The 14,164-nt window shown below is 37.4% G+C and overlaps 1 protein-coding gene across 1 annotated transcript in view; it reads right to left on the bottom strand.

Annotated features, from left to right (window-relative positions):
* Positions 1 to 14,164, bottom strand: part of CCDC192 (coiled-coil domain containing 192) — a 196,153-nt gene that overhangs the window by 165,739 nt on the left and 16,250 nt on the right. The window contains exon 3 of the mRNA XM_029217869.1: positions 2,396 to 2,503. Within this exon, the coding sequence (XP_029073702.1) occupies positions 2,396 to 2,503 (108 nt within the window). The remainder of the gene's footprint in view (positions 1 to 2,395; positions 2,504 to 14,164) is intronic.

The following is a 14,164-nucleotide window of genomic DNA, read 5'->3' as shown; positions in this document are numbered from 1 at the left end:
ACACACACACACACACACACACACACACACACACACACACACACACACATCATTGTCTGGACCACTAAAGACAGTTTCTCTTTTTGCAGCCACAAAGTGGCCTAGCCTGGTAAGGAAGACAGTGGCACCCAGTGGACAAATGTTTGATTGTTTGAGACAGGTGTCCCATTCAGAAATATTCTCCTTTCTTAGCTTTAAAAAAGGCTATTTGCTCCCCTTACCTTTCCCTATCCTTCTGCCATCACATTTTAAAAACATCTACTGAATTTAAAAATAGGGGGGAGGGGAGTGTCATTACAGTTTTTATCTCTTCAAGAATAAGACTAAACTGAAACACTGGAGAAAGCAAAAATTTCAGGATTAAATCCTCTGAGAACAGTGTCTATATTTGATTAACCTATTTCAACAGTAACAGTGGAGACAGCCAAATCTAATAAAATATTCAGCTTAATTAAAAATGTAACGTTGAAAATGCCTGTAATGTGCTTTTCTTCGCACATAATATTCTCCTTTTCCTCACACCATTGCCAACTTCCAATTAAATTGCCTTGGTTATATGCAAATTTGGCAACTCCAGGGGCAATACTTCAGGAAAATAACATACACGGATCCTGCAACTTGATACTATGCTGCAGTCTATCTGGGAACCATACAAATACCTACTATTTTCACTCTCCAGCCCCTACAGTGATTCTTTTGGTTGTGAGCTACTTGGGTAGAAAAGCTCTGCTTATCTATCTTTCTTCCCTCAAACTGCTAACTAACATCTTACTCACGGTAGTTACAAAGAAGTTGAGTGAAATCCAGTTTCCATTTTATGTAATTAATCTGCTAAACACTGAAAAGAAGTATCTAATTGTTTGATGTTACATAAAGGGATCATCCAGTTAAGAATCTTAAATATTAGGGGCTATTTGCACTGGAGAAAAACATTTTATAAAGAACAAAAGGGATGAGGACTTCTTTGGGTGAACTGAATTTTACTGATTTAAATTATTAAAAGACGTTCAATTACAAAATAAGCATACATCTTCTTAGTGTAACCTAATACCAGCAAGGGTGCCCTCTTTTAGTTAGCCATTCAAAATTTCTTCCAAGTTTGCGTGCTCTGAAATCCTTAGTTTTTATGCTTTGAAATGGTACCTCATGTTTATCATTATATTCTTTGTAATTCAAATTTTGCCACAGTTTGAAGCTTGCTTTTTCTGTTGTTTTAAAGAAAAGATGAGTTGGCAAGCCAGCGTTATGGCACATGGGTGAGATGGAATCTTTCCCCAGTGGGTCTGGGCCTAGGGCACCACGCTTTTGTTAATTGACAGAAGGCCCCTGTGACCCCTTGCGTCTATCACATTTAGGTAGTCAGCAATAAACACATCCCAAAGTAAGAGATGTACTTTTTTGGTAAGCTGAAAAAAAAAATGGAGGCCATTTGTACATGTATCCCTACAATACATGTTAAATGTTCTTCTTTTTGTCATAACACAAGCACACTTTCCCCCTCGTCTCTGCAAAAATTCTTATAAAATTCTGATGCACTTAACTTTTGCTATACAGACCTTTCTTATTAAAAACTCAAAATTGTTTTTCAAAAGTTTCTAAAAATTTATTTGCAAAATGTCTCAATCCATGACAAATCAATCAATGTTTATAAAATCTCAGGGTCTGTGTCCTTTTCCTCCACTGACTGCCACCAACAGTGAGCACTGATGCCCTGTGCTGTGGGAGGACCCACACTCCTGGCAGTTTTGCCCTCTGCCAAGCCCCCATGCCCAGGGGCAAGGGCAACGGTAACAGCAGGATTTGTACCACGTACACTATACTGTTTGCAAAGTGTAATCGTGTTGGGAAATGGTCTGAGCTTTACTGAGAGCCATACTCCGTGTCTCTGCAATCGGAGACCTGGTGTGTAGGCAGATGACATATAAGGCAACCTGACGGCCGGTAGAGGCTACACTCCACCTATGACTTGCTTTGCTTCTGTGAGTGTCACAGCCCAAGAGGGATGCCAGGATTTGAAAAACTCTCTTTCTTCACATAATTGGAGAAAGTTGCTCCTGTGTAGTTCCTATAGGTTTTATCTTACTTTGGGGCTTATCTGTTTATAATGCAAATATGGTTCACTTATTCAGAAATCTACTTGCTTAAAGATGGCTTTCCTAACTCATGGGCTGTGGCGAATGAAAATCAAAATATAAATCTAAGAGGAGTTTTAAAGGCTGAAAAGCTCCATACAGATTAAAGTAATTATTGTTATAACTAAAATGAATGAAATGGGGTGTGTGTGTGTGTGTGTGTGTGTGTCATTAAGTACGGAGGTTAAAACACGTATTTAGATTTTCCTTGCTCTACTGCACACTGAGGAACATATATTTCCAATCCCAGTGACAGGTATTACCTGTTCAGATAAGACTTTAGCTTTTTCTTCTGCTTCCGTCAGGCAAATCTCCAAGGCCTCGAGCCGTGCCAAAGTAAACGCCATCTGTCTGGTTTCCAGGGACTCTTTCTTTAAAACAATAATCAAGTATTACTTTTTGACATGGGTAGTTTCCTGAGTGCATCTCAAACAACTCTGGGGACTAAGGACAGTCTTAATAAACTCACACAAATCATCTCCTTTTCTTCTTCAACATAGCAATAAAACAATGAAATGTTACAAAAACAATAGTGTTATTTAACAGTTTAGAGTCTAAAGGCAGAGTAAAAAAATGCATATTAATGAGCAATGAACAGCTTTAGAAAGGTAGAATAAAATATCCATGTTGAAATTTGGTTAGTCTGCAACTTTTATTCCTGATACAGAGCTTTTCTTCAAGAGGTTAGAACCAAAATTTCACATTCCCAATAAGAGATGTCATCTAGAATGCCTACATTTTTAACATTCACCTAGCTTGGGGGTCATAGTCATTTGAATTCAGAGAAGCTCTTGGTTCCTTTGATTGTCACCTTCTTATCACAAGTTTAATTAAAGCAAAGATACTACGTGGTTCAGAATCAGATCATTCTTCCCCAGAACGTGGCTAATATGACTCAAATCAGCAGATGTGTAGACTTTCCCTCTCAAAATTAAGTTGCTCTTTCTCACGTACAAGCAGAAAAATGTGCAAAGTTGGTATGAGAATATCAGTTACCAGCACTACTGAGACTAGAGCACTTCCTGACTCCTCTTTGGCCATTGAGACAATTAATTAATAAAGACACAGCAATATGAAAACTTCAAAGGAAAACCTCATATGTGCTAGGATTATGAGGTTCCTATAGCTTCCTGGGATGTGTCCTGTCTTCTTGTGAAAGTTCAGGCTGCTGCAGCTGCTTCCAATTAACCCCACAGGAAAAAAAGAACTGTGTTCCTACATATTAAAAAAAAAGAACAAAAAAAAAAAAAACCCCTGCTGCTTTATTTCCCCTTTGGTTTAGGAGCCCACCAATTTTATACATATGTGCATTTCCTGACGATACAATAGAGCCATCTGGTGGTAAATGAACCAGCCATAAAAACAAAGCATTTATTCAGTTCCTATAATTGTTCATGCCATCCTTTGAACCTTAGGACCCTGGCAAGGACCCCTGATATAAATAAATGTTGCTCTGTTCAAAAACAGCATGGCTCCTAAATCATACATGGCTGCATAATCTCCCCGAGGTCAGCCTTTGGGGGGTGAACATCTTGGGTTAGAACAGTGATATTTGGGATGAACAAATGACCCTCAGCCTCCCATATATGATTCCAATAATTTCAACAGTCAGTCCAAAATATCTCAAAACAAAAGCTTCAAAACAAGATTCTTGTGTATTTATACTTAGAGGTAGTTTATGCTACAAAACATTTTATGCATAAAGGAGAAATTGTCAAAAGTCCAAACTTTTCCAAAAAGGTTAAGGATCCCTGACCTAGATTGCTATTTCTAGGGGGAATCTTCTTGTCCAGTGTGTGACCTCGAGGAAGTTTTTAAAAGTAGACCCAACAAGATCATCTAATCTATTTCTCTAGGTCTTTTTCTCCAAACATCCCTAATTTTCCCTGACAAGAAGGACAACAATTTCCAGTAAGACAAAAGCATTGCAAGTCAAAGCCAAATGAAACAGGCTTGACTGGAGACTGTTATTAAATAACATAGGACTTTTTGTACAGGTAGATTTAAGAAATCATCATGTGTTACAGAACAAGGAGGGTCCTGAGCAAACTGTGAGGAATGCAAAGCCTGTCTCCACCTTTACCCCAGCTGTCACTCTCCACTCCCTGGCTTGCCTTTCTGTCCCCCTCTCCTTTAAGGGGAAGAGCCATGAATGTATCTACACTGGAGTAAAAATGGCCTAAACAAAGTCAAGCACTTTTTAATAGGAGACAACCTCCATTAACCAAAGGACTACAGATTAAATCAAGAATAATCTCACAAATAAGTAAATACCTGGCGTTGGAAGTTTTGGAGGTAGGTGTGTGTTTTCAGGGACTCTAAACGGTTAGGTGTAGTCAGTCCTTGCCCCAGTTTTGCAGGATGCAGTGGTACGAGAGCAGAAAGTTAGGATTTATACCCTGAAGTTCATTTTCCCTCAGGCACATGTGGACACACAGTACATAAAGTGATTTATGTTTCTTATGAACATGAAACTGTCTTGGTGGTTAAAGTAATGGAAGAGTGAATTATATTAATCAAAACTGAAAACATATGATATATATAGGTGTTTGGGGATTGAACCTGTGTCTGTGGATTTCCAAATGGTAAATTCCAGCACTTCAAGTGGGTATTCCAGTTTTTAACTTCTACCCTTTGTTCTAAAATTTTCTACCTAAATATCCATCAGTAATCTAAGTGCACGTATCTAAGATAACCAAGATGATCAAAGTAAAAGAATATTACAAAATAATTCTATAAACTTTTTGGTTACAGTAAAGACACTAGATTACTATGCATGTGTGTTAAAGTTGACAGTCTACTAATTGACAAACTTTATGGAAAATTGTAAGAGTAGATTTTCTTTTAGCTGCAATGTTTCCTCATTTGAGAATCTGGAGGAAAATCTACTCTTTGTTCTAAGTTAATTTTTCTTATTTCTCTAACCCATCTCAGTACCTTTTCATTGTCCCCTTCCTTACTTTTAAGTCATTATTTCTTTGTCTTACAATGACCTTGCTCTTTCTCAGCCAAACAAATCCCTTCCGCCCTTCAGGACTGGTTCAAGGTCTCTGATTCATCCAGATCATCCACATCCCTCTGAATCCACGTGCGGCACTTAGAAAGGCGCCTGAATGCAGAGGCTAGACTGGGCACTGCGCTGAGCATTTAGTAGGAGCTCAATAAAGAGTTGTTGATTGATTGAAGGCTCAGCAGTCAGAGAAGGGGACTGCACCAGATGGAGCGGTCCTTCACACTGAGAGGCTGTAACAGTGACTCCTTTGAGCAATACTTCCCCTGCATCCGGCTTAGAACACTGACAAGGATCAGAGCCCCAGAGAAAGTCCACTTGCCAAGGCCAGGGGCCAGACAGCGTAGCAGAGGGCAAGGAGATGGCCGTGGCATTGGGTGATGACGGCAGGGCTGATGTGAGGATTAAATGACGTAAATCAGGTAAATGCTTGGACAGATGAAGTGCTCAATTAATATTATTTTGAATAATTCTATTCTCCTAATTCTTTTAAGGAGAATCATTTGATATTAAAACTTTCTAACTTGTTTTTAAACCCTAGTAAAAGAAAGTTCCCATAGAGGCCCTTTTGTAACAGCAAACGATCAAACCACAGCAGTGAGAAATTCAGTCAGGTATGCAATTAGAACAAAGTTAATATGTTAAATATGTGGGTGCATTTCTTTAAAAGCAAGATTGCTAAACAATGATGTGGTTATGGCAAATTCCACCTTTACACAAGAGCAATTTGACGTGAGTCAGTTGAAGACAATTAAATGTTTCTAGCAATCTGGAGCATCTATCGTGCAGGGTTCCAGCAGCAGCCCCTGCCCCGTAGTGCGGTAACTTCCCGCCAGGTAAAACACGCTTTCAACACATTTTGCAACAAACTTCCTGCTTGATGTCTCCCCTATTTATTACCGTGGTCCATTCCTCTTTCCCAGTGCTTGACAAGCACCGAAGCCCCTAAACTTCCCTACCCCTCTACGACCTGCTCATATTGCCCACGCTAGCCCCTTACCTCCGGGCAGAATTTTTCCATTCCTCCCTCAGTCTCTGGTGATCAGAATTCATTTTACAGTGGAAAGTTCGTCACTCTCATGTCCTTCTGTGCTTAGCATTTGCAATAGTTTCTTAGGTTAAATTGCCAATTTCTATTTAGGCAACAATTTAACAACTCAGTTCTCTTGATTCCAGTCCATTCAAGTGAAAACAGTATTCCTCTGTGTTTGGGGTTGTGTCATTAATCACTAAATAAGATATTTAAATTCAAAACTTGAACAAACTACAACTATTGTCAAAGCCCAGTGGAAAGGGTTTCTAAGTAGAAAGTGCCCATCAATATGACCCCGAAAGGGATGGTCATGGGAGAATGACAGATGAGCACTGACTAAGGGGAACTCTGCTTGGATTCTGGAAGGACACGTTCCTTACCTGACCTGAGTCTCACTGACTGTGTGTCTTGGGCTATGTGACTTTGGGGCTTCACTTCTCGGGGCCTCAGTTTTTTCATCTTTAAATGAAGAATACACTGGTCAGGTTGCAGAAGAAAACAGATGGTCATTCCAAAGGAGTGACTGAGGGCAGTTTGATGACGGGAAGAGCTTAACGGGTACGGTTATGGAAGTCAACAAAGGATGGTGAGACACACCCTGCATGCAAAGATACTTTTTGCCTTACCTTGACCTGAAGAGGTAGGGGGAGAGGTAATAGGAGAGCATTATCACAGGATCTAGAAGGAGAGCTTGGGAGAGGGCCACGCTATAAACCGAGACCTTGGGCAGAGAAATACAGCCACTGCCAACATGTGCCCAGGCAGTAGTGGTTGATGGACCAGTGGAATAAAAAGCCTGACCCTCCTCTCCTTTCACCCGCTGTACTTCTGTCTCTATCTTCCTTGGGCTGAACCCAATGAGAAATCAGAGGGCAAGAGAGCTTCAACAAGAAGTGCAGAGAGACCAGCTCCCTGGAAAAGAGCAGAGTGGGGGAAGGGTGGAGGGTGGATAATGGAGGGGGCAACAAAGATATCTCAGGCCAAAGGGGTTTAATGCTATTAGTGGTTCCCAAATGCCAGCCCATAGATCAGTGTTGGTTTGTAATAACATTCTCACCAGTCAGCAGGAAAATGATAAATGCTAACTTTTGAAAAGGACATTGTGAATTTTTCATGAAACCAAATTTATTCCATTTAGATGACTGTCCTTTATTCTGAGCTTATGATCATTCTATATATTTTGGTGTTAAGAGGATGTGTATTTAACAAATGATGGTGATAGTACATGGGAATTTTTGTGTTTTACTGTTTTTTCTTGAAAAAAATTGAAAAATTGGCAGTCTTACAAAAACTAACCCTAATTATTTTTTGATGGAAATTTTTACTAGTTTATGAAATCTAAAAGTGTAGAGACCCTCTATCTAAGTGATCTCTGTTAAATTATACATTAACTGTTTTGTCAGGTGGCTATTCCAGAGCTACATTCCCTGAATTCCATTGGACTAAGTCCAAGATGGACCTGAATTCAGTATCAAGTTGTTTTAGCACAGCTCCAAGATAGTTATTCTAGGAAAAAACCCACACTTGTAAAGGTCAACCTTTTACCCTGTGAAAGATTTAACTCCTTTTCCATTTCTATAGCATCACCAATAGAACAAACGAAAAAGGTATTTGAAAGGAATTGTTAACTCAGATTTTAATTTATAAAAAGGTTGTTGGTGTGGAAGTTAAAGAAAGAGAAATGGCCCTGTGACATATGATAGCTTCATAAATAACTTTAAATAATGGCTTACCTGAAACTCTTAACAGGCCAAGTCATTTTAGTTCAATTCAAAGCAATTCAGTTCATTTAAGTTCAAAAAATATTAAGGGCTCACTATTTGCCAGGTACTGTGCTAAGCAATGGAGAAATAAATAGTAACCAGACATACAGGATTAATACCCTCACCAGATTCTCGGTTTAGAATTTCTCTCCAATACAAAAATCCTAGGATTTAGTTTTATGTAAAAATCAAAAGAATGTCAAGAGTTTGGTGATTAATTTAATATTTTTATTTTTATTCTCACCCATAAAATATTGCTCTGTGCTTTGGGGCCTTGTTCTTTTCTCTTTGATGAGGATTCTGGTAGATGTTAGAAAGAGGTAAGAGGCAGTCCTAACCTGTTTTCAAATATTCCAGATCTATCTCAAACAATATTGATTTATAACTCCTTACAGACTGTGAACCAACAGTATAAGAGGAGAAAAGGACCTAGTAAATAGTTCGTATCTTCCATCATTTCAGTTAAAGTTAACAGTAAAACAAGGACTGGGTTACAGGACACCTGAATTTGGGATCATGTTATATTACAGAATTTGTTCTGTGACTTAAAATAGCCCTCCAGCGTTTTGATTTTATGGGTGGATTTCTTAAAACTTTGGGCATCACAGATCTCTTGGACTACCTGATGATATATGTCAATTCTCTTACTAGGAAAAAAAATGCCAATGTATATGCTTGTGTACACACACACACACACAATAAGCACACATGCACACTATTTTGCCTATACTTTCAAGGTGCTTAAGTGTTTTTCTCAGTGCTATTCATGTAGCCCAAATTATGACTTCCTTATTTAAAGGGAATAGTGTATTCCAGCACCTTTAGTTTTTATTCTAAAATAAAAGACCAAATATTAATGAATGTGAGTATTAATATGTTCTTGGTACCTCTACTGTAAATCATGCAGATGAACAAACGAATAATCTTCTCTTCCTAGAGACATGCTCCAAACTCAAAAGAAACAAAATGGCTCTTCCTTCTGGAGAGTAGAGCAAGTAGCATACCTTCCCAGGGAAGCCTGGTTCTTGTAACTGAACTACACAGCAACTAGTGCTAACCCATCCTGCTGACGGTGAAGTAAAGATTTTAATAATGAGAATATATTTCTTTCATAATAAAAAAAGAGAAAGGACATAGCAAGGTAATTTGCTATTAAAAAATAATTTTTATTTTTTATGTATAAATCATGATTTACTTCTTGTACCTGAGTTCATTATAAACATCCAAATAAAGATTTTATTAGCAAGGAAGAGATGACAAGAGAGGTTGGGTAGGCAGCTAACAGGGTCTGCCACAAACAGCATAAATAACTGATAACCTTTTTCAATTTATTTGCAATTGATGTGAAGCTCTTTACACCGGGGGTAAGTAAGCTTTTCACAGAGCTTTCACGTGATTTATCCTGTACTTAAAATGTTTTTCTTTCCCGTTTTTTATTGTCAGAGGAAAAAAGCATTTTTTTGACATCAGAGTTGACACTAGCAATTAAGCATTAGTAACGACTTCATTTCTTCAGATGATCTCTTTGAAACTCTAGGGCTAAAGTCAGCAGCTTTGTGTACATTGTCTTGTCATTTTTTTCTGTACCAGCAGTACGGGCCCATGAATATTGTGTTTTCTGCTTGCTGAATATCTGCGGATTGATCTTCCCCAGTAAATCAGTTTAGACTGGGTTTGTTCTAAAATCACTGGGAGCAGGGAGAGTAACTTTGAATTAGACAGTGTTGGATGTTTCTAAAACAAAAACAAATAGCACTTGGTACTTCCTGTGGTCCTTGGTTAATCATCAAGTTGTATGCCAAATATCTTGAGAGCTGTGACTGGCCTTAGATTATTCCTCATTGATTAGCACTTACGTTAGAATTATTGAATGTATTTCAGACGTTTGCAGGTATTAAAATGTTATATATTATGTGATTTTATGAACAATTTCTCTTATGTTTTATCCGTGCTATAGGCATCTATCAAAACATTGGTAGTATGTTTCTAGAGACGTTAAAACAGAATTTTCCCCTCTGTGAATACCCTGACCCATTGTTCTAATTGCTTCAATGTTTGTAACATTTGCTGCTTTCTTTTTTTTATTATTAATTAATTAAAGTTTTTTAAATTGGAGTATAGTTGATTTACAATGTTGTGTTAGTTTCAGGTATACAGAAAAGTGAATCAGTTATACATATACATATATCCACTCTTTTTTAGGTTCTTTTCCCATATAGGTCATACGGAGTATTGAGAGAAGAGTTCCCTGTGCTATACAGGAGGGTCTTTATTAGTTATATATTCTATATACAGTACTATGTATATGTCAATCCCAGTCTCCCAATTTATCCCTCCTCTCCTCCTTCCCCCCAACACCAGTAACCATAAGTTTGTTTTCTACACCTTTGACTCTATTTCTGTTTTGTAAGTAAGTTCATTTGTACCATTTTTAGATTCCACATACAAGCGATATCATATGATATTTGTCTTTCTCTGTCTGATTTACTTCACTCAATATGACAATCTCTAGGTCCATCCATGTTGCTGCAAATGACATTATTTTGTTCTTTTTTATGGCTGAATAATATTCCATTGTATATATGTACCACATCTTCTTTATCCATTCCTCTGCCAATGGACATTTAGGTTGCTTCCATGTCCTGGCTATTGTAAATAGTGCTACAATGAATATTTACGTGCATGTATCTTTTCGAATTATGGTTTTCTGTGGATATGTGCCCAGGAGTGGGATTGCAGGATCATATAGTAGTTCTACTTTTCATTTTTTAAGGAAGCTCCATACAGTTCTCCATAATGGTTGTACCAATTTACATTCCCACCAATGGTGTAAGAGGGTTCCCTTTTCTCCACACCCTCTCCAACATTTATTGTTTGTAGATTTTTTGATAATGGCCATTCTGACTAGTGTGAGGTTATACTTCATTATAGTTTTGATTTGAATTTCTCTAATAATTAATGATATTGAGCATCTTTTCATGTGCTTTTTGGCCATCTGTATGTATTCTTTGGAGAGATGTCTATTTAGATCTTCTGCCCGTTTTTTGATTGGGTTGTTTGTTTCTTTGATATTGAGCTGTATGAGCTCTTTGTGTATTTTGGAGATTAATCCCTTGTCAGTCGCTTCTTTTGTAAATGTTTTCTCCCATTCTGTGGGTTGTCTTTTCATTTTGTTTATGGTTTCCTTTGCTGTGCAGAAGCTTTCAAGTTTAATTAGGTCCCAGAAAAATGATTTTTATTTTTTACAAAAATAAAGGAGAAGATGAAATGGGGACTTATTATTTAATAGATAGGTGTTGAGTTTCAGCTTTGCAAAATGAAAACCTTCTGGAGATTAGTTGCACAAAAATGTGAACATGCCTTACACTACTGAACTACAAATTAAAAATGGTTAAAATGGTCAATTTTATGTGACACATATTTTACCACAATTAAGAATTTTTAAATAACTTATAAAACAAATGTATAGAGCAGATAAATTATGGAGTGAAGGAATTAGTCAATACTAAAATTAATTCAACTACTCTACCTATGCGTCACAGGACTGCTGTGAGAAAGAATTAAAAGAAAAAAAGATTGCACATAATAAAAACTATGAAATTTAAGAAAAGGAAAAAACATAGTAAGGCAGTCTTACTGAAGGGAAAGATTTTGATTCCTTTAATTTAAAAAAAATTCAAAAAATATTAGTTGTTTTAAATTAAGTTTTGATTTAGTGGGACATGTAATAATGCAAAGACTTTCCCTGTTTATAAAGTTAATGCTTTGTATAACTGAGTTTTTTGTGACAGGATTACTTATTTTCTCCACATCATTTATAAATTTAGATTTTGAATACTTTGGCATGTTGACCAACGATGTTTTCATTCTCCCATTGTATCCCAGTATTTTAGTTAATGCACATGCCTGTAGGAAGAAGGATTTTCAGGTCAGCTTATGAGTAAGGTGATGGAATTTTATTGCCCAAACTGAAGTTTTTCAAACTTAGTTTTGTGAATAAATTTTTGCTATTCTGTGTGTAATAAAGAACAAATGATTTATGATTGACATTATTCAAAGTGAAAGTAATGTTTTGTCTGCCAGTGAATTTTAGGCTCCAAATAAGTAAACTTCTAAAAAAAGTCCAAAAATTTAACTGTAATGATAAAAACTTAAAGACTCTAATGATGCTGTTCCCAAAACCTAGCAGGGAAGTCCTTAGTTGAACTTGATGTTCCATGAGAAACATTTTCCGTGATCAATCTCCCCTTCCCCCAACCCAGCCTGACGTTTGCTCAGACTGCCCTCTTTACCAAGATCTGAAAGAGAAATGTGTTATGCATCTTTCTGGATCAGATAAAAGTTCAGCCACAATTTCCATAGTACATTCCAATGTGATAAGGTAAGCGCAGGACAGATGAGAGAGCTCTTTTTTGCTGTAAATTTCCACTTCTTTTAAGGTCTCCCAGTCAAAATATTACTAAGAGGCATGGCCAAAGTATCAGAGAAGATGGCAGAGCTTACTCAGCGGGACTCAGTTTTCTCGCCTGTGAAATGAGAAGATCATTACTTCTAATTCATCTTGCACTCTGCAGTGGCCATTTGTCATGCTATGTCTTTCCCTGTTTGCAGTATTTCCCATCTCATGAATCCCATCTCTCTGAAGTATAAACCAGGAACTCCTTTTCCAGCCTCCTTTGCACCACGTCGTAGGCATGTGACTTAGCCTCTCCCAATCAGACACACCAGCCTAAGAATTCAGTATAAATTAGAGTGATATGAAAAAGGTGCCAAATAGAATGGAATCTGGCCAGGTCGACAGGGTCATTCTGTTTTCAGAGGATGCAGTGACAGAAGACTTAGAAGTAACCTCTCATACTCAGGGGTAGTAGTAGGGCTGTGATGCCTTTGCCCTGTGGTGGCAGTAATAGGTCCTCCACTAGGGAAGGGAAGCTGAGTATAGTCTCCAAGACTGATGCTCTGACTCTCCTAGGGATCCTCTGAAATCCATTTTCTCCTTAATACTAACTGGAATGGGTTCTTTTGGTTTCAAATGCAAATCTGACTGATTATTACTTGTTGTTCACGTGACTTTAAGCAAGTAGTTTAATTACCCTGAGCCTCCACTTCCTCCCCTCTACAAATGGAAGAAATGCTAACCCATGGAGGGCTGCTGTGGTGATTAAATGTGGTCATGCAGAAAAATACTGAGCATAATGCCTGACCCACAGAAGAAAGTTTGTTTGTTTGTTTTTAATTTTCTTTTTAAGCTCTAGATTTTATGTGTCTGTGGTGTAGCTTCTGGGAGCTCACAGCTTTGGAAAGAGCCTGAGCTCTTGATCATAAGGAACAAAAACTCTTAGAATCTCTGGTGGCCTTGGCATCATGCAGCCACACCTAGCCTGGTTACTCCTTGTTGGAAAAGTAAATCATTAAGTATAAGAGCAAACATTCAAAAATGTAGTAGGAGAGGGCACAGCCTGTACCCTCTTCTGCCTGCTGAATAGGGTTTATACTTGGTCTGCTCCATTTCTTTTTCTTGACTTTCTTGGTAGATGTGGTTTTGGGGGCTTCTGAGATGAAAGGGGGGAGATTAAAGAAGAGCAAGAGGGGTGTGGACTAGGGCTAAAGGAAAAAGTTTTCCAAAGAACTTTTGAGGAGAAAAGTTCAGAAAAGCTGTCATGTGAAATAGATGCTTATGGAAAGGGAAAGAAGGACTTTTAAAAAATGGACCTCTGAAATTTTTCCTCACATACTGTTTAATTAGTGAAATTTAACCCTCAGTATACCATCAGAGTTTATCGGACCCAAATTAGTTTTGAGTTTCTATTTTTGAGCCATTCTCTTCATAAAAATCTATATTTCATGTCTTTTATTCTTTCTTAGAGGTCTTACAAACTATGTATATATATATATATATATATACACACATATATACATACACATATTTTTTTCTTTTATATAGAATAAAACTCATTCTATCTTATAATTATCATACAGATCCATTGGAGCCTTTTATATAATCCAAGATATATTCTGGGATCTCAGTGATCTTGTTTTCCCTATATTTGAAATATATTGCTACTTAATCATCCTAGGAATTATTTTTTATCATTATTCATTGAGTATTTCTAACTATGACTTAGTAAAATTAATAATCATCCTTCAATTTCTTATTGTGTTGTCAAAAGAATGACGTCACCTTTCAAGGTACAAAAGGGGAGACATCATTTTTAAAATTTGCTTT

The sequence above is a fragment of the Monodon monoceros genome, unplaced genomic scaffold, assembly GCF_005190385.1.
Source record: "Monodon monoceros isolate NGI ecotype Baffin Bay Population unplaced genomic scaffold, NGI_Narwhal_1 Super_Scaffold_12, whole genome shotgun sequence".
NCBI lineage: Eukaryota > Metazoa > Chordata > Mammalia > Artiodactyla > Monodontidae > Monodon > Monodon monoceros.
This window is presented reverse-complemented; position numbering and strand designations above follow the sequence as displayed.